We start from the raw sequence: 24,178 nt of genomic DNA, 5'->3' as shown, positions 1-24,178 counted from the left end.
CGAGGGGAAGCCGCGCTGTAATCAGTCTTCATTGTGTATGGTTTCCCTATATAACTCCCCATGGATACATGGCCATAGATAGCTGCCGACGAAAAACAATCATTCAGCATCTCCGATGCCAATTATCTCTAAGGGAAATGATATGGATGATGGTCCAACCTGTCCGATTCTTGCTTTCCCCCAGCTGCAGGTGTTGAAGTACTGTGCTATATATATATATATATATATATATATATATATATATATATATATATATCAGTCAGTCATATATACACATATATATATATCAGTCAGTCATATATACACATATATATATATATCAGTCAGTCATATATACACATATATATATATATATCAGTCAGTCATATATACACATATATATATATATATATCAGTCAGTCATATATACACATATATATATATATATATATATCAGTCAGTCATATATACACATATATATATATATATATATCAGTCAGTCATATATACACACATATATATATATATATATATATATATATATATATATATAAGTCAGTCATATATACACATATATATATATATCAGTCAGTCATATATACACATATATATATATATATATATATATATCAGTCAGTCATATATACACATATATATATATATATATATATATATCAGTCAGTCATATATACACATATATATATATATATATATATATATATCAGTCAGTCATATATACACATATATATATATATATATATATATATCAGTCAGTCATATATACACATATATATATATATATATATATATATCAGTCAGTCATATATACACATATATATATATATATATATATATATATCAGTCAGTCATATATACACATATATATATATATATATATATATATATCAGTCAGTCATATATACACATATATATATATATATATATCAGTCAGTCATATATACACATATATATATATATATATATATATATATATATATATATCAGTCAGTCATATATACACATATATATATATATCAGTCAGTCATATATACACATATATATATATATATATATATATCAGTCAGTCATATATACACATATATATATATATATATATATATATCAGTCAGTCATATATACACATATATATATATATATATATATATATATATCAGTCAGTCATATATACACATATATATATATATATATATATATATATATCAGTCAGTCATATATACACATATATATATATATATATATCAGTCAGTCATATATACACATATATATATATATATATATATATATATATATATCAGTCAGTCATATATACACATATATATATATATCAGTCAGTCATATATACACATATATATATATATATATATATATATATATATATATATATATATATATATATATATATATATGTCAGTCATATATACACATACACGTGAGTGGTGTCCATGAGGCTATAGACCTATAAGGGGAAGTGTGCGGCCTGCGGGATTAACACGGGCAGCACACGACCCCAAATGTGGTTGTGCACCGGAAGCCTATGAGGATACTGCCCCTTTAAATATCTCCTGACATTTCTGTTGTATTCCTCATAGGGCTCCGGTATACTATATTTGGGACTGTGTGCTGTCCGTGTTAATCCCACAGACTGCGCCATAGACTTATATATTGTATTTAGGCAATGTCTCCCATTAAAGCGCAAGTAAGTTGCCCAAAAACTTACAACAGAAATATCAGGCGATATTTAAAGGGGCAGTATCCTCATAGGCTTCCGGTGCACAGCCACATTTGGGGCCGTGTGCTGCTCGTGTTAATCCCGCAGGCCGCACACTTCCCCTTATAGGTCTATAGCCTCATGGACACCACTCACACTTACAGCTAGTGTGTACCTAGCCTTAGTATAACAATCCTCTGAATAAATTGACAACTGGGCGTTACCGTTCCTCTTCATAGTGGGATGTGTCCCATGAGTCAGCACTGATTGGACAGTGTGGGAATCAGTATAGACACGCCTCCAGCTGGTAACTTCCACTTGTCAAAATATTCATACGTTTGTAGGAGGAATAACAGAGGAACAGCATAACACAAAGAGAAGATGACCCAGAATCGTTACATTGTGAGGACTACAAGGGTTCACTAAGGTCCTCTCACATTTGTATTCGGGCTTACATTTAGGATTCTTTTCTCTTGCTCCATTATGGGAACAGGAAAACAGAATCCCTGCCCAAACACATTCATCCTATGATGGAATCAGACCGTGCAGATTGGATGGACTATAATGGGGTTCTTCCAGCCGCTGCCCTGCCCTCCGGCATTTTCCCAAATGAAATCGCACAACTTGCTGCGCTGTTTCATTCAGAATTCTATGCCGCAGGTGTGAATGTGGCCTAAAACGGTCATGTCCGTAGAGATGGCAGGGCCTATTTAAAGGAAAACCTCCTTTATCCAGTTATTCTATTTAGCCCTCTCCGCTCTCGTCCATTTTTTCCGCTCTTAGCCCATCTTCTCCGCTCTACATCCTCTCTGTTCGTAGCCCATCCTCTCCGCTCGTAGCCCATCCTCTCCGCTCGTAGCCCATCCTCTCCGCTCGTAGCCCATCCTCTCCGCTCGTAGCCCTTCCTCTCCGCTCGTAGCCCTTCTTCTCCGCTCGTAGCCCTTCTTCTCCGCTCGTAGCCCATCCTCTCCGCTCGTAGCCCTTCTTCTCCGCTCGTAGCCTTTCTTCTCCGCTCGTAGCCTTTCTTCTCCGCTCGTAGCCCTTCTTCTCCGCTCGTAGCCCTTCTTCTCCGCTCGTAGCCCTTCTTCTCCGCTCGTAGCCCTTCTTCTCCGCTCGTAGCCCTTCTTCTCCGCTCGTAGCCCTTCTTCTCCGCTCGTAGCCCTTCTTCTCCGCTCGTAGCCCTTCTTCTCCGCTCGTAGCCCTTCTTCTCCGCTCGTAGCCCTTCTTCTCCGCTCGTAGCCCTTCTTCTCCGCTCGTAGCCCTCCTTCTCCGCTCGTAGCCCTCCTTCTCCGATCGTAGCCCTCCTTCTCCGATCGTAGCCCTCCTTCTCCGATCGTAGCCCTCCTTCTCCGATCGTAGCCCTCCTTCTCCGATCGTAGCCCTCCTTCTCCGATCGTAGCCCTCCTTCTCCGATCGTAGCCCTCCTTCTCCGATCGTAGCCCTTCTTCTCCGATCGTAGCCCTTCTTCTCCGATCGTAGCCCTTCTTCTCCGATCGTAGCCCTCCTTCTCCGATCGTAGCCCTCCTTCTCCGATCGTAGCCCTCCTTCTCCGATCGTAGCCCTCCTTCTCCGATCGTAGCCCTCCTTCTCCGATCGTAGCCCTCCTTCTCCGATCGTAGCCCTCCTTCTCCGATCGTAGCCCTCCTTCTCCGATCGTAGCCCTCCTTCTCCGATCGTAGCCCTTCTTCTCCGATCGTAGCCCTTCTTCTCCGATCGTAGCCCTTCTTCTCCGATCGTAGCCCTTCTTCTCCGATCGTAGCCCTTCTTCTCCGATCGTAGCCCTTCTTCTCCGATCGTAGCCCTTCTTCTCCGATCGTAGCCCTTCTTCTCCGATCGTAGCCCTTCTTCTCCGATCGTAGCCCTTCTTCTCCGATCGTAGCCCTTCTTCTCCGATCGTAGCCCTTCTTCTCCGATCGTAGCCCTTCTTCTCCGATCGTAGCCCTTCTTCCCCGATCGTAGCCCTTCTTCCCCGATCGTAGCCCATCTTCCCCACCCTTAGCCCATCTTCTTAAACTACTACTAAAGTGTTGCCCCAGCCTTTCCAGTCTCCTGAACAGCACATGAGCACAATTAGGCAGGGATGCATACTGTAATTAGACAGATTTGTCATGCAGGAGTCTAGGAAAGTAGGCGGCAGCCCCTGGAGAAGATGCAATTGCTACCCTATTAGTAATCTGCTGGTCCTGATGTCAGGACGTATTTTCATGCTGTCCGTGACGCTGCGGTATTTGCCGGGGACTCTCGCCTGACTCACTGCTTCCAGGGCAAAGGTTGAGCAGCAGTGTCGCTGTGTCTGGCCGCACCACCGTAATTATGGCTTCCCTCTCCAGTCTACAGAAACTATGATTTTACCAGGATCTAATTATTGTGATCGGACAGGACTGGGCGGCGTGTTTTATGGTGGAAGCTGCGGTGATTGATTAAGCACGGTTATAGCCGGTCCTTTACACATCGGGATTCATAGGGTTGTATTCCGAATCCTAGCAAGTCCTAATATGACCCACCTGCGATGTAGCAGAGTCGAGTTTCCTTTTGCGCACTAAGATACAGAAGTATCCACCCTTAAGTTTCCAGACATTTTAAGGGCTCTGATTTCTCACGATCCAAATTTGATACATTCTCAAACAGACACACATAGCAACTTTATTTAAGGGAGCAGATACATTTCCGACAGTCGCCATGTGTAAACCTGCCCCTACGTCATCTGTGATCCCCTCCTTGAGCGCTTGTTTGGAGCTGTTGCCATAACAGAGTATTTGATAAGGAGTCTGGTATTAGCGATGGCCGCGCCTCTTCTCTTTGTAACCCCGCTTGTCTCTCCGCTTGGTAACATAACAATACTCACTTTGTCCCCCCTCCTCCTCCATCTGCTTTCCATTCAGACCCCATTGAAGTTGAGGATTTGCCCAACTGACAAACATCTGACCTTAATCGCCCTTCTGCTTATCATTTATCGCCAGTAACTCTTCCAAGACTTTGTCCAAGTCTTGTGTGGTGTTATCAATCCTGTTCAACCATACGGACTTCCCCAGCTTTTCCAGTGTCCTGACTTGCAAATGATTCCCATCAGGAGTCTGGAATGGCTGGGTGGCGACCAATATGGCAACCAATGCAAGTTCCATGTAGCAAGGGAGGGCTGCAAGGAATGTGCCAGGGGGGCACAAAAATGCCACTTTGCCTTGGCCAGGATATATTAATGCAGGTGTACGGCAGCTAATTGAATCATTTGCCCTGTGTGACGGAAAATCTGTTGATGGCAGTCATCCAGCTTTCCTAGTGTCCTGAACAGCAAAAAGTTAGTAAGGACTTGGGAAGGAGGGGGATTGCTGATTAGTTTACCAAAATCTAGAAAGCTGATAAGTCTGATTGTGGGTGTCTCACCGCTGAGACCCCCATTCTACAGGGATCCCTTACCCCCCTCTCCTCCTCTGCAGTGAGGAGGAGATTGAGTGGAGCGGCAGACTTCATGCACGCGCCACTCCATTCATTTTCAATGGGATGGCCGGAGATGGCGTACCATCGTTCACTTGAAACTCTGCCTCACTGCGAGAGGGGAGTTTGCAGTGATGAGAAGAGTTAGACGTGGAACCCCCAATCTCTGGATTGATGGGAATCTCAGTGGTGAGACCCCCACCTATCAAGACGCTGATTTTGGTACAACCCCTTTAACTACACAAATCTGCCATTCCGGAGTCTGGCATAGTTGGGTATCAGTCAATATGGGGCATCCATACAACTTTCAGGTAACTATCCAGCTTTCTTACTGTCCTGAATGGCATGTTATGAAATGATCACTAATCACCAACATCAGAGAGTAGTCGCATACAGACAATCAGTACGAGCTCCGAACTATCGGCCATATGATTGGCTGACGTCTTGGTGAAGTAGATGGAGCCTACAGTGAATCAGTGCCGCTCCGGGGGAGACACAGACCAGCCTCTGACTCATTTCAGTTTCCGTTGGTGTAAATTTCAGGTTTTTTACTTTTTTCTTTCTTTGTATAGAAATTAGTTTTCGTGAATCTCTCCAAGTCTATCACAGCGGTGCCTCACTGTTTCCTGCTGCAGGGAAATTCTTCCAATTCAACACCCGGGGGATCCGGTAAATCCAGATCGTTGGACGGAAATCAGCCCCAATATTGGATCACTTCAACATAAAATCTGCTACACTTGTGTCCAGTAAAGCTTCGCTCTGTTTCTTTGTAACGTTGCAAAGTCCCATGATGCTCCGCAACCAAAATCAGCAGCCTAGAGGCCATAAATCTCATGTTCTGTAGTCCCACGTTCAGTATTGCAGCTTTGGTTGTCCTCGTGCTCATGGATCTCCTTTGCTGCTCCAGTTTCCTCCTTTGTGCAGAAGCTTCCTAGGAAATTGGCTTCAATGAAATATGCTAGGTGAATTAGATTGTCAGCCTCTACGACACAGGGACTAGTCATTAGATAACTGTATGTAGCTGGAGTATATCTTAGTATTTTATATACAGAATTATTTATTTTGGCTTTTTTTGTATTTTTTTTCTCTCTTCAGCTATTGAGACCCAGAGCACCAGTTCAGAGGAAATTGTCCCCAGTCCACCATCACCGCCACCTCTTCCGAGAATCTATAAACCCTGTTTTGTGTGTCAAGACAAGAGTTCCGGTTATCATTATGGAGTCAGTGCCTGCGAGGGCTGTAAGGTAAGTACCCAGTGCAGGGGTTGGTGGTTGCATTACTGATCCAAAGTAGTTGGGATGTTATATACAGCAGCTACAGCAAGAGGATTCTACTAGAAGGCCTTATTCACCTGAGCGTCTTTAGGTGGCGCTAAAAATCGTGACCGTTTGAAGCATTGGATTCCAATGCGTTCATTCACACGAGCGATTTTTCCAAACAAGAAATCGGCAACCATTTTTAGTCGGCGATTTTTCTCGCTACGTGAAAATATAGGGTGCGTTTATTGGCTGCAGAATTGGTCCCAGATTCTGATGGAGATCTGCAGCAGATTTCACCCGGTTTGATTTGAATTCATTTGAAAGTGTGAATTCTGCTGCGGATCCGCATCAAAATCTGTGACAAAATCTGCGTGAAAGCAGCTACATGTGAACACGCCCTTAGGCCTCTCTCACATGGACGGTTTTTAACAGAGTTTAACACTGCCTTTTTAGGGCAGCGCTAAACGCCGTACAATGCTCCCATTTATTTCACTGGGGCTGCTCACACGAGCGTTTTTTAACGCTGCGCTTTGACGGCGATGCATGTTCCATCTTTGGCCGTTTTCGGGCCTGCATCGCCTATTGAAATGAATGAGCAGCGATTTCAGCACTGCCCAAAACGCGGCGCAACTTGGTGCTGCATTTTGGGCAGCGCTACACACCTTAGCTACACTACCTGAGGGGGAAAAATCTATACTCACCTAGCCAGCACCATCGGGAACTCTCCAGACCTCTGTGCAGCCGGGCACTTGTCAAGCCGGCAGAGGATCTTTTGTTAGCGACGGAGATTTAAATCCCCGCCTCCAGTAAGAGATTGCTCTGATTAGCTGAGCACCGCTGAGTGACAGCCTGCTCAGCCAATCACTGCCAGCACTGGATGCTCTAATCACAGCCAGCGCTGGATGTTGGAGCATCCAGCGCTGGCTGTGATTGGCTGAGCAGGCTGTCACCAATCAAAGCAAACTCTTGCTGAAGGCAGCCTGCACGGAGGTCCAGAGAGTCCCCGACGGCACCTGTCCGGTGAGTATGGATTTTTTTTTTGCAGCAGCCAAAATGCAGGCATAACGCATGCCAGCGCTGCTGAAACTGGGCTGAATCTGCAGTAAATACAGTGTGAAAAGCAATGCATTTCAGCAAACACCTGTGTGAACGCACCCTTGCACATGTACACAGGCCAAGAATTGCTCCGCAATGTCTACGAGCGCTCGTTCTTTGCCGTTCGCATGCGGCAGACGATCGGCTTCATGCGGATGGTTCGTCTCTGTGCATCTATCATTGGTTGACTGCACATCTCCCCATTTACACAAGGGGGGTTCAGCCACCTAGCCAACGTTTTTGTGCTCATATATGTGAGCAGATCAGTTCACTAAATATTTGTATTTCCCACGCCGTCGCTAGGCCATGATGCAGGTACCCAATGTCAATTGTGGATGGGCTGCGGGTGAGACAGCCTCCATTAACTTCAATGGAGGCCGTCCGCATGGAATCCACAGCAAAATAGAGCTTGCTGCGATTTTTCATTTGCTTGCGGAATACACAATTCATTTCCACGAGTCTAAAGCAAAAAGCGATTTTTACACACTTTTCAATGCATGCCGTTTGCTGCGGATCCTCTATGCGGGCACCGACCGCGTTTGTGTGAGACCGGCCTGAGGGTATGGTTGCATGGGGTGGATATGCTGCCGAATTTCTGTGCGGTAAATCTGCGGTATTTATATTACCAGCCAAATAGAGGTGAGATGTAATCTCCTCCATGCTGTGGAAAATCCATGCAGAAATTGGTAGTGTGTTCATTTATTCTGTGGGTTACACTGCAGAATTGTGTCTTTTGCAATGCAAAGGGTGACATTTGTTGTGTAAATGCTGTGGGTTTGCTACAAAAACTGCACTTTTAATATGCAGGACATGTGGACATACCCTAAAGAGGCATACATAGTTTTAGTGCCCATTAAAAAGGGCTTTTGACATTTAAAGGGAACCTGTCACCAAATTCATGCTGCCTGAACCCATGACAGCTATATTGGTCTATGATTAAGGGCAACATGCTTGCCTGAAACATGTAAGACGGCACATGTCCTTTTGTTCCTCCATGTCTGTCTGGATCAGCTAATAAAGCTTTTAACCCAATGCTGGACTTTCTCATTTTCTGTGAATCAGTTGTGGTTTCCAGCCAGTCTGTACATGGGAGCCTCTGCAGAGGAGCCGGTTTCTGGTTTGCATTCATAGTGTGTAATCCCGCAAAAAGACATATGTCCATCCAGTTCAGCCTATTACTTCCCCAATGTTGATCCAGAGGAAGGCAAAAAAACCTCTTAATGAGGTAGAAGCCAGTTTTCCACATTTACTGGAAAAAAAATCCTTCCTGACTCCAATCTGGCAATCGGAATTATTCCCCCGATCAACAACCCTTTTGAAGATATTAATGATTATAACATATAATATTGTGAGTCGGGAGGGGTAACATCACTTCTTAAGGAGAGCACCAAGAAGGTGAGTGAGGAGACTTATAAGGCCATCCATGCTCCTCTGTGTAATATGCAAATAAGGGAGATGGAACAATACCTCTGCATCGCCACCTATTGGATAAACACATTCCTTCAATTCAATACCTGACCCTTTAGACAGTCTCCTCACTCACCTTCTTGATGCTCTCCTTAGGCTGAGTTCACACAGGGCGGATTTGCCGCAGAAATTCCGTCTGTAATTTCACCATGGCAAATCCTCCTGCGGCCACTAATCCCGGGATTAGCCAGCCAGCTAAGTGCCGCAGATTTTGAAGCAGTGCTTTCGCGGCGGAAATCTCCCGTTTTTTTGCTGCGGCCAAACCGCGAGATTTCTGCCGGGAAAACACTGTGGGGGAATCCAGCCTTAAGCAGTGATGTTAACCCTCCCAACCCATGTCAGGTATTAGTGTATCTTGACGCCACCACAAGTACAGGTGGAGCCAAGATACAAGGATTTTGACAAAGAATTGACGCTCCCTGTTACTGATTGGCTGTCCTGCATTCTCCCCAGCCTCTCCCTCACAGCTCCTGTAGCCAGCGCCGGCCGCCGTGGAGGAAGGCTGAGAGGCAGCGCTTGGTACTAATGAGAGATTGTGGTGGTCAGCGGAGGTAGGGGAGATCGGTCAGCCTGCACTCTGCAGCGCTGCTGTGTGAGGGAGCGCTGACCTGTGGGCCGGCGAACTTCAGAACGCTGTGCTGTGGGGCGCATCGGTCACCGATCCTGACTTCAGACGCATGGAACGGTGAGCTGTGCAGAGTGCCAGCGGTGCCGGCGACAGGGGGGGCCATGTATACTAAAGTTTGCAGTTGCTGTCCTCCCGCGGCTCCCCTACACTCCCAGCATGGAAGGGTCCACAGGGACAGTCACAGCAGCCCCTTCTAATGCAGCGGAGGTGAGAGCTGGCCCAGCAGGAAAATTCTGTAAGGCAGAAAACGGGCCGGCAGGGACAGTGAAAGCGTGGTTGCTTGGACGCCTGCTACACTCAGCACTGCGAAAAACACCAGGACCTGTAAGCCCGAGAAAGGGGACAATGCCCTACAGCCAATCATGAACAGGGGCCGTCAACCCCCTGTCAAACTCCTTGTATCTTGGCTCCACCAGGAATTCCGGTGGCGTCAAGATACACTAATACCCCCATATCATAGGCCTCTCACTAGCCAAGCCAGGGTCCTACTGCACTCTGATGAGGGGCAAAACCCCCCAAACAGCTGTCTGTGTACGGAATAAACAGACTTTAAAGTTTGAGTCGAAACACAGCTTCGGGTAATGGGGGCAGTGCCACTCCATCCTTTTCCCACTGGCATCATGTAGACTGACAGCCCTCTCCTTAGACATTAGATGGGAGGCAGCTGTCAGCGGGTGGGGAGAGGTCAGCGTAGCCCGTCCAAGTGACTCTGAGTTCCGTTCCAAGTCAAACTTCAAAGTCTGTTTATTCTGAAACACACACATGGGTGCAATGGACATCTATACCTGTCCCGTGGTTTGGGCAGCACGAACCTGGTGACAGGTTCCCTTTAATCTCTATTTACGATTGATCCCTGTTATCAGCCATTTCTGACTACTTTCAGTCATTTTTGGTTGAATGTTGGCAATAATCGCTACGGGTCAGCGCACCTTAAGGCTATTAATTAGGATTGCTGAAGATCGGCTTTAGTGGAGCAGAGTAAATCCCGGGTCATCACTTTCCTAAATGCCCAGCCACACACACAGGGCCTTGGGCTGGTATTGTGCTCCGCAGCTCTACAGATAGCGTTCGCCATCCTGCTGGGGCCTCATTCAGAGTGGATAAGAGGCTCTTTCTCATGTAAGGAGTCCGCCTGCTCTCGCTGCTGCGATGTTCACTCAGCGTGGGACTCGGGATCACAGGATAACAACACACATCTATTAGAACTCTGGATGTTATCTGTAATGTGATTTGACACGGTTGGCTTGTTCAGATTGTTTAGGTTGAGCAGCTGCAGATTCATCAGTTGCAGGTGGAGAATCTATCTATACCCATCCATCCATCCGTCCGTCCATAGTCCAGAGCTACAGTCATGATTCCACTACTATTTATTGGAAACAGTCAACAAGTTTGACAAGCCCACACCCTCCTATAAAACAGCAAAGAGTTATTTTCCCCTCTACATTACATTACATTACTGTACAGATGCCAAGTGTATAGCTCACCAGAGAAAGCTCGGTGCACACATGTAGCCAGGCAGGATGATTGAGTTCAGCTCTGAAAGTTGCAGAATTGTGAATGCAGCTCCAGAGTATAATACAGACTGTGACGCAGGATCGGTACAAGAGAAGTAATGCCATATATTTCTAAAGATACTGAACTAAGGAATAATTCTTTACGTGAGCCATAAAATAGACTCACACCAATCATTTTAATGGCTCGCTGATCGTCATAAATGTCACTCATGGCAAGGTTTTTAAGTGGTTTTAACTCCAGACCGCCTTGCCCTATGTTTGGGTCTTCGAGCTTCTTAGTCATATATTTCTGATTTATCTGATTGTGTTCATCCACTGAAGCCTTTTTACCCTTTTAAAGAGAAACAGTGGTTGAGCTATAGGATGATTAGATTAAGTGATGGGGTTAAGTGGCTGCGATATGTGAAGTCATGAGCACAGGAAGGGAGAGAGTTAAAGCCCCCCCCAAAACAGGAATACATTATATACATACATATATCTTATCTATCTATATCTATCAATATCTATATATATATCTATATCTATATATATATATATATATATATATATATATATACATACACATATATACATACACATATATACAATCTCAATCGACAGATGAATGGCACAATGCGGAGTTCTTGGGGAACTCAGGTATGTACAAAACAGAATGAACTGGCAGTGTATGTATGTGTGTATGTATATATATATATATATATATATATATATATATATATATATATATATATATATATATATATATATATATATATAAATATAAAAACACATCTGCATTGTGCGCTTCATCTGTTGATCCTCCTGGAAATGTATACTCTGATATTGGGCTTTTACTATTCCCCTTGACCAGGGAGTAAGATACTCTGATACTGTCCAATCAATCCAATGAAGGTAGACAGGAGAATAAGTAACACCCACTTGTCAATTTATTCATACATTCCCAAGAAATAGCAGATGGTTGGCACAAAGGGTTAGAATCTGTCTGTGCTGTGTAAGACCCCCTGATTGCAGAATCCATGATCGCCGTCTGCATGGAGGATCTGTAGCAAAACGCAGGCATTGAAAGGCATGAGCTTTTGATTTTTTCCTTCGCTCTCGCGGATACCAATTGCGTATTCCGCAAGCAGAAGAAAAATCGCAGCATGCTCTATTTTGTTGCTGGATCATTTATGGATGATGATTTATTTCTTGGTATTTTTTTAGGGTTTTTTCCGGCGCAGCATACAGAAAAACATGGTGTACACATGTCACCGAGACAAGAACTGCATCATCAACAAAGTAACGCGGAACCGCTGCCAGTACTGCCGGCTACAGAAATGCTTCGAGGTTGGCATGTCCAAAGAATGTGAGTGACGTGTACATGTGTCCTATTACTAATCCTTAATTATTAAGAGTTGAGCGACTTGTGAACCAATTAGATGCAAAGAGAATTTCTCCTGAAAATAATTTTTGACCTGCCCATCATTGCCGTACATTGGGTCAACTGATTTGACATGTGATTGACCTAACAAGGGATTCAGCCATTGCTTGATAATGAGTGTGCAATACCTTTTGTACATGGGACCCCCTTTCTAGTACTAAAGGCCCATTTACATGCAAAGATAATCGTTCAAAAGATAGGTTTTGAGTGATTGTTTTGTATAAACTGCTAATGGACAATAATGTCCATTAGCAGCTAATTACCTTTATTTGCATCTAAATGAGCCTCCGACACCTGTATGTTGAGAACAATAGGTGGTCTGTTCTCTGCATTCAGCACCTTTGTTCTGCAAAGGGGCTCCAAGCTGAATACAATGTAATCGGCGCTCCCCTGGAGAATACAGCCCCATGGAGAATACAGCCCCATGGACAGCAAACACAGCATGCACTCTGTGTTATCTTCTCCCCGGCTGAACCATGGATTTTATGCTCACCTAAAAATCATCGTTCAGCCGAAGAGTGAAAGATGGGAGCATTTACACTGAGTGATTATCGCTCAAACGATGGCTTTTAAGCGAATTTTTAGCCCTTAAGTATAAGGGATGAAATCAGCTGCTGATCTGCACCATCAGTGCAGATTTTGACGCAGTTTATGTGTGAACATACCCTTAGACCGCTTTCATAAGAGAGTGGTGCGGGGCTACTTTTTCATGGTCTCCTCCAGAGTTCACGAAAACGCCTTTTTTTTTTTTCTGGAGATCTCAACTGTGAGCCCCATACTATATGAACAATGTTTACTGCGTGTGAAATATATGCAATCCGTGTGCGTGGCAAAGCCTTAAGGATTAAGAGATTAACCCGTAGTGTCTTAGACCCATCAGGACACATTTAAGTTTAGCAGCGTGAGATAAGGATGGTAATCTGTAGCGTAATGCGCTGCAATATACACTACTCCATCTGTAATCTTAACCAGAAGTTCTGACATGTGGAAAACATGGTGGCCTGACTTGCACTGAGGCCTCGTTCTTTGTCACGCTGCTTAGACCACAGACCACGTTATGTGGCAGATAACTGCTCCGCAGTGCAGGTCCTGTTATCTCCAACGTGTCTGTCTTATCTTCATTGCCATATACATATTTTTTTTACTATTATACCACCATATCAGCTATTCGGCATAAGCACATATGAGTCACTACGATGTGCTTGATCATGTAATAAGATATCACAGCCTGTATCTTTATGAACAGGACCCACCGCCGTGTTTCAGGGACCCGGTCAGCGGCTCTACAAGAAGCCATCATTGGATTTTCATTCTGATGGTCACTATACATTTACAATGCATGAACTATGCAAAATATAACCTCTTAGTGTTAATTGATCCCAATGCAGCAGTATCTGCAGTTGTATCTTCAAGCTTGATCAATCCGTGTGATAATATTTCGATTTCTTAAAGCGGCAGTAAACCTGAAAATAGCAGCTACAAAATATGCAAGGTTCTCCAAACTGGAGATATGTGAAGTAAAATAGTTGATCATGTGGAACGGAATTTCCTGGACTTCCAGTATTTAAAGGGGTGGTCCAGTTCCTTTTTAAAAATTTTAACGGCAGGTGCAACTGTGAGAAAACAACAAGCACAACAGTACTTGCCCGTCCTCGGCCCAGCGATCAAGTGCTACAGCCACCAATCAGAAGCCGCCGCATCACCGTTCAAAACTCCTGGCATCATGGCGCCCAGAATGTGAGCGCTGATGCCAGGAGAACTAATAGTGACGCTGTGGGCTCTGAGTGGTAGGCAGCGGTACTTCTGCTGTCATCAGAGACTGGGTGAGTAACAGGGCTCACGCACGGGATCGTCTTGGTGGAGGGCGAGCAAGAACTGCTGTATTTGTTATTTTCTTATAGCTGCAGCTGCTGTTAAATTTTTAAAAAGTAACCGGACCACCCCTCTAACCCTTTCCAATCCACTGTCTGACGTCTTCCTACATTCTGATTGAAGCTTGCACAGCTCCAATGTCAGAAGACATCCGACAGGGTATTCTTACCGTCTATTGCCAGCCACTCCGCTGTCGGATCCTCTCTGGCGCACACACTGGCTTTAGCCAGCAGATGGCACTGTTGTATAACAGCAAAAAGAGAAAGCCTTTTAGGAAACCCTGAATCCAAAACTGGATTGGAAAGGGTAATGCGATTGATGGCCATGACACTGAACTCTTCCCAAGCCTGACATGGCCATTGATTGGAAACAATACATTGTTTAGGTTTAGACCTCACAATTGGTGTCCCTTCAATTGTCTCTGAGGATAGCTCCTCAATAGTTTCTGCAAGGAGAACCCCTTTTAATGAAGAGGGGGTCAGTGCACTTGGCAGTAGTCCAATCCATTAATAATTTGCACCCGTGAAGTCATCGCCTGCAGTAAATGTATATTCGCAATAGAAAAGCTCATTATGTTTGGGTATAGCATTCCTATACAAACTGTATAACATCTCATTTGCGCTTCCTTTAACCAGCTGGGACTATTTATATCGGTTAAGACCTAGATCTTATTTTCCCGTCCTGTAATCCTGTATTCGGAGGGAGAGCAGATGACATTTAATGCATCTACATGTCGCTCTTTCAGATCTGTGATTCTAATCAGCTCTTCTCTCCTGCAGCCGTACGCAACGACCGCAACAAGAAAAAGAAGGAACCCCCAAAACCTGAAGTAACGGAGAGCTACGTGCTGAGCCCCGAGACTGAAAACCTGATTGAGAAAGTGCGGAAAGCTCACCAGGAAACCTTCCCTTCACTGTGCCAGCTAGGCAAATACACTACAGTGAGTGCCACCCTCGTCCTGCCTTATCTGTGCCCGGTCAGCAAGCTTGGCCCCAATGCAAATTCTTTGCAGGGTTCCCCATCTGCCACTTATAATACCGGTGCCATCTAATGTGGTAGAGGGGTATTGAGCGCCCTTAGACACCAGGACCCAAGCATGATGATCAGTCGTGCTACCTACACCCAACTTTAGAGGGAGGGGTGAGTGTCAGTATATTGGGGGCACCTCCATTTCTCCATGTAGACATTCTTTACTTTCTGTCTTGCAGAATTTCAGCTCAGAACAGCGAGTCTCCCTGGACATCGATCTGTGGGATAAATTCAGCGAGCTGTCCACCAAATGTATAATCAAGACAGTGGAATTTGCCAAACAGTTACCGGGATTTACCACTCTCACCATAGCCGATCAAATTACCCTCCTTAAAGCCGCCTGCCTGGACATCTTGGTAAGTTACAGGGTACATTCCCTTGGGCTCTCTGCCATACCATAACTGCTCCATAGAATTGTGACCTTATGGTACAATGCATCAGTTATTCCCACCGAGGCCGTAGAACAAAAATAGTGCGGAATTGTGTTAGCAGAAAAACGTATGATGTTATATACTGTCGTATATGAAGACAAAAGTATTGTGGAGGTGATAACTTTATCGGCTAACTAGAAAAATTATAGATGCAAGCTTTCGAGACTACTAGGCCTCTTCATCAGGCTGGGATACTACCCTGACGAAGAGGCCTAGTAGCCCGGAAAGCTTGCATCTATAGTTTTTCTGGTTAGCTGATAAAGTTATCCCCTCCATAATACTTTTGTCTTTTTTATACAAGAGTATTCAACCTCAGTGAGGATGAAAAGAGGTGAATGAGATAAGAACTCCGGTATACGTCAGCTTAGAATGGCACAAAATGCTTTAAAAGGGTTGTCCGAATACCATGCTACTTTTTAAACATGGATCCAAATGTGCAAAAACCATAAAAGTAGCTGTACTTGCCTATCCTCAGCACTGGTGATCGAGCACTGCCGTTTCTTGTGTAATGCAAACCACCTGAGTGCTGCAGCCAATCAGAGACAGCATTGCTCAGGTGCTGTTCTTCAGGAATCACCACTTAGATGGCGGGAGCCATAATTCCAAAAGCAAATCACCTGAAGGCTGCAGCCAATCAGAGGCAGCATTGCTCAGGTGCGGTTCTCTGGGCATTACCAATCAGAGACAGCATTGCTCAGGTGCTGTTCTCTTGGCATCACCAATCAGAGGCAGCATTGCTCAGGTGCTGCTCTCTGGGCATCACCACTTAGATGCTGAAAGCTTTAATGCCAAGAGAAAAGAATCTGAAGGCTGCAGCCAATCCGAGGCAGCATTGCTCAGGTGCGGTTCTCTGGGCATTACCAATCAGAGACAGCATTGCTCAGGTGCTGTTCTCTTGGCATCACCAATCAGAGGCAGCATTGCTCAGGTGCTGCTCTCTGGGCATCACCACTTAGATGCTGAAAGCTTTAATGCCAAGAGAAAAGAATCTGAAGGCTGCAGCCAATCAGAGGCAGCATTGCTCAGGTGCTGTTCTCCATGAATCACCACTTAGATGCTGGGAGCAATAATGCCAAAGGAAGGAACCCGAAGGCTGCAGCCAATCAGAGGCAGCATTGCACGGTGCCATTCTCCAGGAATAACCACTTAGATGCTGGGGGCCATAATGCCAGGAGAACAGCACCTGAGCACTGCGGCCATGGTAAGGGGGTTTATATTCCACAAGAAAGACCAGGTGCACCACAGGGCTGCAGTTCTGGCTCACCGGGGCTGAGGCATCCAGACAATCCTTTTACTGTTTGCATTTTTTTAGCTATCCATACACCTAATATGCAACACGGCTTCTGAATTGTGAGATGTTTTGTTGGTCCCATGCACCATAAGGATGGGCATCGGCTGCCTGCATTATACACATTGGGTTGAGAACTAAAGAAAAATCGTCAGCCATTGGGGCACAATCACGCATAGAATACATATAGTACATCTAGGTCTGCAGCGAGCACCCTTGTAAGGTTGTAACATGAGGCAGCTATGAGGTCAGTTGTTGCTTACGAGATGCAGCAGCGCCTGCCTGCACTATACTGTCATCCTTAGTAACCATCTTCAATCAGCTTTTAGCTTAGTCAAGCGAAACAAATGCAAATGAACGAGCGATCAGTTTCCTGCGAGCTCTAGCCCAAATTCTACTGGCACTCTCTTATTACATAAGGCCTATTGTTTCTTGAGGCTCAGGTCTATTATAGGACACATGGAGGTTTGCGCCTGTATAAACTAGTTACAGTTTTCTGTATGAGGATTTCCTTTTTCATTCTCAGTATTTGTGTCGCCTGCTTCCATCTTCCATACCTTCATTTACTCTTCCCATTCGTTCTTTAATTCGCCCATATTTGTTTCGTCACAGATCCTACGAATTTGTATACGCTACACGCCCGACCAGGACACCATGACTTTCTCAGATGGCCTGACCCTTAACAGGACGCAGATGCACAACGCTGGCTTTGGACCTCTCACAGATCTAGTCTTTGCCTTCGCCAACCAGCTGCTACCGCTAGAAATGGACGATGCAGAGACCGGTCTCCTGAGTGCCATTTGTCTCATCTCTGGAGGTAAGAGATGTAGAACGCTTAAGGTGCTTTTACATTAGCAGATGTTCTGTAAAGGACGAGTGCCGATTGATATTTTTGCAAATCGATCGGCACTCGTTCAAGTCCATTTAACATGGAGCAATCCGTATTTCTGTATGTACGCGAACGGTTGTTGGCGCAATCGTCCAGGCACATACAGTCCCATTATCATTAGCAGCACATCGCTGTTCGCACAGGACAATGTGCTGCTTGCTACAGATGATTTTTCTTGCCGCATAAAATATTACAATTACCTGACAAACAAGCACTTGTGGGCTGATAGGCGGCACCTACACACAGGCAGGTAACCAGGTGGACGAGCGTTCATTTCCAATCATCTGTCCATGTAAAAGGCCCTTTAAAGAGGTTCCGTGTAGAGATGAGCGTGCACCAAAATGCTCGGGGGCTCGTTATTCAAGTCAAGCTTTTCATAATATTCGAGAGCTCTATTTGAGTAACGATCCCCATTGAAGTCAATGAGGGACTCAAGCTTTTTTGCAATGGACCCACCGGGTGCCAAGCTTTTTTTGTTTTCCAACCCCCTTCCCCCTCCCCCTCCCCCTCCCCTTCCCCCTGCTGATGTGCATCAGCACAACATCACATGAGCATCCAGAACCTGTACCATCTCTGCCTGCAGGGAGGACAGTGTGATTATCACTATTCTGTATAGTCATCTTAGTAAGCTAAAGACCATAAATATACAGTCAAGTGGATGATCTGTGATCTCCTGCATTATAACTGTGTGGCAGGAGCCTCTAATCATCAGCAGTAACTGCGATAGGAATTTGTGGCCCCTCTAAAGTGTTTTTGTGCTAGGATCCATCACACAGAGGTCTTGCTGCCACTGACTAATTTGACAGTACATGAAGCCCAAAAATTCTCATCTGGTCAGAATTAAGGTCACATGACCCGCCTGGGGAGAAGGATGCCTGGAAGTTACAGATAGGAAGGAATAACTAACCTAGGTAATACTAGCCAACACAGATATACTGGGGGGGGGGGGGGGGGGGTTGGTTACACAATGAACAAAAAAAAATTGCCGGATTGGCCGTTTAATGTCAGCCAAACCCACTGATCTTCTAATGCAGATTGGGCCGTCTAAACTCAACCCAAATGGCCAATGTTAGAAGGATCTAATTGTTTGATTTCAACAAGCTTAATCCTTATAAGAGAGAAATTGGAGGAGTCTGGCAGCGGGTATTCCCTTCTTCCCTATTGAGAAACATGCATGCTCAGCCAAGCCATACATACATGCGTGTGTATGAGGGCCGTGAAGAATAGCTGTTGGCTGCAGGTGCGTTTTAGCCAACGCCTATCTGAAATGTATGGCCCACTTCTGTATTCCCTTTAAATCCACCCTTTGGTATCTGTATATCAATTCAGACCTGCAGATGAAGGCAGCCCAGACCAGCACCAAGTAAGCCAGCCACAGACCGCAAATGGAAAACTGCCACCTATCGCAGCATCTTGTGGAACTGTACTGTCATCTATGGAGATGCCTCTGATTAGATTCAGACTGATGATAGAATAATCGGCGGGTATATAGATGACGGAAAACTCTCACTTTTTATCTTTTCTGTGTGTCCATAAGAATTTATGCTTCCTATTTAATATCCATGCCTGACGGACTACCCTTGTAAGCAGATACTCCCCCATCAGGGAGTGCGTCTGTCCGTTTTATGTTCCTGTCTACTGATTTTAATTGATCGCGCCAATGTCACAGAGGTAATGCAGGAAGGTAGCCTCCCGGTAACTGATACGTGACATTTCAGCTACTGGGTAGAAGCTACATGCTAACCAAGTACACATCACGATGGGTAGAGGCGGAGGTCTTACCGCTTCATTGTAGCAAAGTTGTAATAATGCAAAACATGTCATCCTATGAAGAAGAAGGCGTAAAACGAGCACACAAGACACATCGCAGGAAGCCATGAAGATAAATACTCCACAGATCTATAAAGTGTCATTTTCCATGCCCCTTTAATTTCACATTAGAGCTATTGAGCCATTGCTGTCTGTCTGGAGCACAAACAGGCACTTTACTGCACTAACACTGTGAGTTATAAGGAGTCTTAAAAGTTGAACGGCTTCCTTTCCAGCAAATGTAAGGAGTTTTTCTTTCTTAGTTTAAAAAGCTGTAAAGATGTAAATGCCAGGTTTTATAGATCACCTATTTATCTGTTTGCGGATTTATCATAGGGTATAACAAGGTTAGCTTTTGTAAGCAACCTGGCGGTAATACCAGAGTATGAAGCGCCACCCGGTGGTCAGTTGGAGTAGTAATGTGCTAACATGAGCTATAGACGTCTATTTGTGACTGGAAGAAACATACGATGATATATAATAAAACCGAGCATTTTTAATCAGATCGACAGGACCTGGAGCAACCGGATAAGGTGGACAAGTTACAGGAACCACTGCTGGAGGCGCTTAAGATTTACGTCAGGAGGAGAAGACCCAAAAAACCCCACATGTTCCCCAAAATGTTGATGAAGATCACAGACTTGCGAAGCATCAGTGCCAAGGGTGAGTGGTCCGGCGGCCAGTAATGATGTTGGTATTCTAAAGTTTGTTACATACCGATGGGTACAGATGGCCTGTGTATCATGGCATCATGTTACTTGAAGGGGCATAGTCATTGTATAATGGAGCATGACACAAGCAGGCCACACATGGCTGTACGCAAAAAATGCCATTTAGCAGTACCACAAATTCTTACTTGTACCCAGTATGCAATTGGCCATCTTGAGTCAGAAAGGCGGCACCATCATCCCTCCAAGTCAATGTGTCACAGCAGAAACTCTGCCTCTCCTCCCACTTGCCGCCTGCGTGTTGACGTCCATTCTGGTAGCACTGAAATCTTGCAAACGAGTCACGGCTGGAGGGGCGCACAGCAAGGTCATAAGATTTTAGTGCTACCAATGCGAATGACAATACATGGGGGTGGGGGGCGAGCGGGAGTAGAGGATGGGGTTCTGCACTAACACGCTGATTTGGAGGGATGATGGCACCACCTCTTTGACTCGAGATGGCATATTTGCATATTGGGCACGTAAACGACAAAGTAAGAATTTCTGGTAATATTAAATGGCTCTTTTTGTGTACGGCCGTGTGTGGCCTGCTTGTGTCATGCACCATTACACTATGGCAGTAAATTTAAAACCTTTTTTTCTGCTTCTTAAAGTGGTTTTACCACCAAAGACTGTTAATCTTCTATCCACGGGGTAAGGGGTAAATGTCTGATCACTGGGGGTCCGGCAACTGGGACCCCTGTGAGCCTGAAACTGTGCCCTTGAATACGCCTGAGAAGGAAGTGGTGGTGGAAGTGGCATATGCTCCATGCCTCTCCATTCACTTCAACGGGAAAGATCAATGCGCTCGGCAGTCTCCAAATGAATGGAGTGGTGGCCATGCATCTCAGGATTACTGGGGATGCCAGTGGTCAGATCCCCAGTAATGAGTCATTATCCCCATCCTGTGGCGAGCGCATAAATATCTTTGGTGGTAAAAAAATTTAATAGAGAGGTGACCCGAGCAGAAGGACCCCATTAGCCAGAGCAGAGGTCAGCGTCAAAAATCACCTCTCACTTTGGAAGACCCTGCATATCCATGCATCCTATTCATTTCAATAGACATTAGGTAATGCTTCATTTACCCTTTAATGGTGCTGCAGGGAAACTGGATACATAATGGCAGATTACAGCCGATCCCTGGACGCCCTAGAAGTGGTACACCCTATAATGAGCTAAGGGACCCTTCTACCAAGAAAAGGGGTTGCCGAAAGAGAAGAACCCCCTTTAATATTGAGCGTGTTGCAGCCAGGGAGCTATACGTGACCCCTATCCAGCCACATGATTTGATATATGTCCCATAATGTCCTAGCTGGTGTTAATGAGTGAGCTAACCTTTCCCTTTAACTGTTTTAGGTGCTGAACGTGTGATCACTCTGAAGATGGAAATCCCGGGATCCATGCCTCCTCTCATCCAGGAGATGCTAGAGAACTCTGAAGGCCTAGATAACATGGGAGAAGCATCTCCTAGTATGCTGCCTCCAACTCCTGTCCCCCCGGGGAGCTGCAGCCCTAGCCTTTCTCCCAGCTCGACTCACAGCAGCCCATCGACACACTCACCCTGACCTTTTGCCAGCCACTGTGGCAACATGGCACAGAGACTCACCAGCTCATGCACAGACTTCTCCGCTACACTTCACTTCTTACTCCTCTTAAAACTACACTTTCTCTCCTACATCCTTTTTGTCCTCCCTTGGAACTCCTTCGTTGTACCATGCTTTACCTTTCCACTGTACTCTCTTTAAACCTCAACCGGGAATCATCACTGTGCTGTATTTGGTCTCTGCAGGAGAGGGGACTTATGCAGGCGATGGACGTGTCGCCCTCAGTCCCCTCATTTCCTTAAGATTCAACCTTGTGCCTCTGGACAGTACTCTTCTTACACCCAACGGGATAGAGAAAGGACTCAAAAAGAAAAAAAAAAGACTGAGACTGAGCCGAATCTCGCGTTGTGTCCACATGATTGGGGTGGGGGAGTGGCTTAAGGGATGTTCTCAGACCGCGAAAGAGGTGACCGTTTCGAAAGCCACTTTACGCAGGAGAATTATGCTGGTTCATTAACTCCATTCACTGCCATTTTTGCACCCCCAAAGCACTCTGCTTTTAAAATGGATTTCGCTGTTTCTCCAGCAGTTTCTGGATCTTTTACATAGGATAATATCCGTGCAGCTTGAGGTATTGTAACTGGAAAACAAACAAACAAAAAAAAATGACGCATTTTAGGATCTTATAGAAATTGGTGCAAAAAGAAGAAAAATTGTAAAGTATATATATATTTTTGCTACATTTCCCCCCCCCCCCCCCCTTGATTCTAGACCACACCGGAACCTTTTAAGATATTTTCAAGTGTAAGTATGTACATCTAGGCTGAAAACGATGGCGGTTGGCTTGGACATTGGAGCGTCCTTGTTGGAAGCAACCAAATATTTCATTACAAGGGCGCCAAGTTGTGTTTAATGGCAGAGTGCTTTCTGCTGGGTGACATATGGAAGTGGAGGCCCCGATGGTCAGTCCGCTGCTGCTGACCACATGGACGGATTGAACTGCAATGACATGGCTGATCCCTATTACTTTGGTACTTTGGGGATTGAAGCCAGATTGATAGTTATTATATACCAGCTGCACAGTATCACTGGGCTCACATATTTTCTTTTAACCACTAAACCTTTGCCCCCCCCCCCACCTTTTACCCCCCTACCCCTTTCCCACCTCCTCCCCCACAGAACTTGCCGTTTTTACACCTCTACACACCAGCAGAAATTTTAAAGAGGGGGTGAGGTGTTTTTTTCTTCGAAATAATAAAAAGAGAAAAAAAAAGAAAAAAGTTGAAAAAAAATTAAATAAATGAGATGTGAAAGTTTTTTTATGTGAAAAAAGTTTTTTTTTTGTTTTCATTTGAAGGTTTTTTTTTTTTCCTCAAGTTTCTGTCTAACTTCTGCACAAACGTTTATCTTTATATTAAAACAAACTTGTTTGTTTGACTTCTGCATTGTAGTGAGTATGCTTTTAGATGCTGATTTCATTATGAGATGAAGAACATCTTCTCACAGTCCTCCAGTATACGGTAATGGCCTACACACTGATTACAATGATGCTGTATACTGTATATCTGGGCAGTAGTTTGAGGGAAAAAAAATACATTTTATCAATAGTAGCATACAGGGGCGTAACTAAAGGTTCAGGGGCCCTGATGCAAAATGTGAGCTCCCCCCTCTATCTGTATCTGTACCCGTACCCATACCTAAACCATGCTGCACAGAGACATAACTTGAAGCTTCTGGGCCCCAATGCAAAACCTGTAACAGGGCCCCCAACTCTAATGCTTTATTCATAGTACTGGGCTCCCTATATGGAGAAGAGAGGCCTTATGGGCTCCCTAAGGCTCCTGGGCCCGGGTGCAACCGCATCCCCTGCACCCTCTATAGTTACGCCCCTGGTAGCATATGCATAGAGGACTACAAGAAATAGTCCTCGATATTCATGAGCTGCAGCTAACACCACCCACCCGCCTTCCAGCCACTGATTGACTGCATCTACTTATTACTGTGTGTAGAGAGACAGCTGTCAGTCAGTGGCCGGATGGCGGGATGCGCAAGGCCAGCTGCAGTTCATGAATAGCAAGGACTACTT

The 24,178-nt window shown here is 45.0% G+C and overlaps 1 protein-coding gene across 3 annotated transcripts in view; it reads left to right on the top strand.

Annotated features, from left to right (window-relative positions):
• RARA (retinoic acid receptor alpha) overlaps nt 1-23,529 on the top strand; it is a 119,791-nt gene extending 96,262 nt beyond the window's left edge. For all 3 annotated transcript variants that reach the window (XM_066587348.1, XM_066587349.1, XM_066587347.1), the window contains 7 exons: nt 6,236-6,384; nt 12,307-12,448; nt 15,175-15,335; nt 15,604-15,780; nt 17,756-17,960; nt 20,346-20,504; nt 21,905-23,529. In XM_066587348.1, the coding sequence (XP_066443445.1) occupies nt 6,236-6,384; nt 12,307-12,448; nt 15,175-15,335; nt 15,604-15,780; nt 17,756-17,960; nt 20,346-20,504; nt 21,905-22,113 (1,202 nt within the window). In that variant the 3' untranslated portion in view covers nt 22,114-23,529. The remainder of the gene's footprint in view (nt 1-6,235; nt 6,385-12,306; nt 12,449-15,174; nt 15,336-15,603; nt 15,781-17,755; nt 17,961-20,345; nt 20,505-21,904) is intronic.
• The last annotated feature ends 649 nt before the right edge of the window (nt 23,530-24,178 follow it).

Source organism: Eleutherodactylus coqui, chromosome 13 (assembly GCF_035609145.1).
Source record: "Eleutherodactylus coqui strain aEleCoq1 chromosome 13, aEleCoq1.hap1, whole genome shotgun sequence".
Classification (NCBI taxonomy): domain Eukaryota; kingdom Metazoa; phylum Chordata; class Amphibia; order Anura; family Eleutherodactylidae; genus Eleutherodactylus; species Eleutherodactylus coqui.
This window is presented reverse-complemented; position numbering and strand designations above follow the sequence as displayed.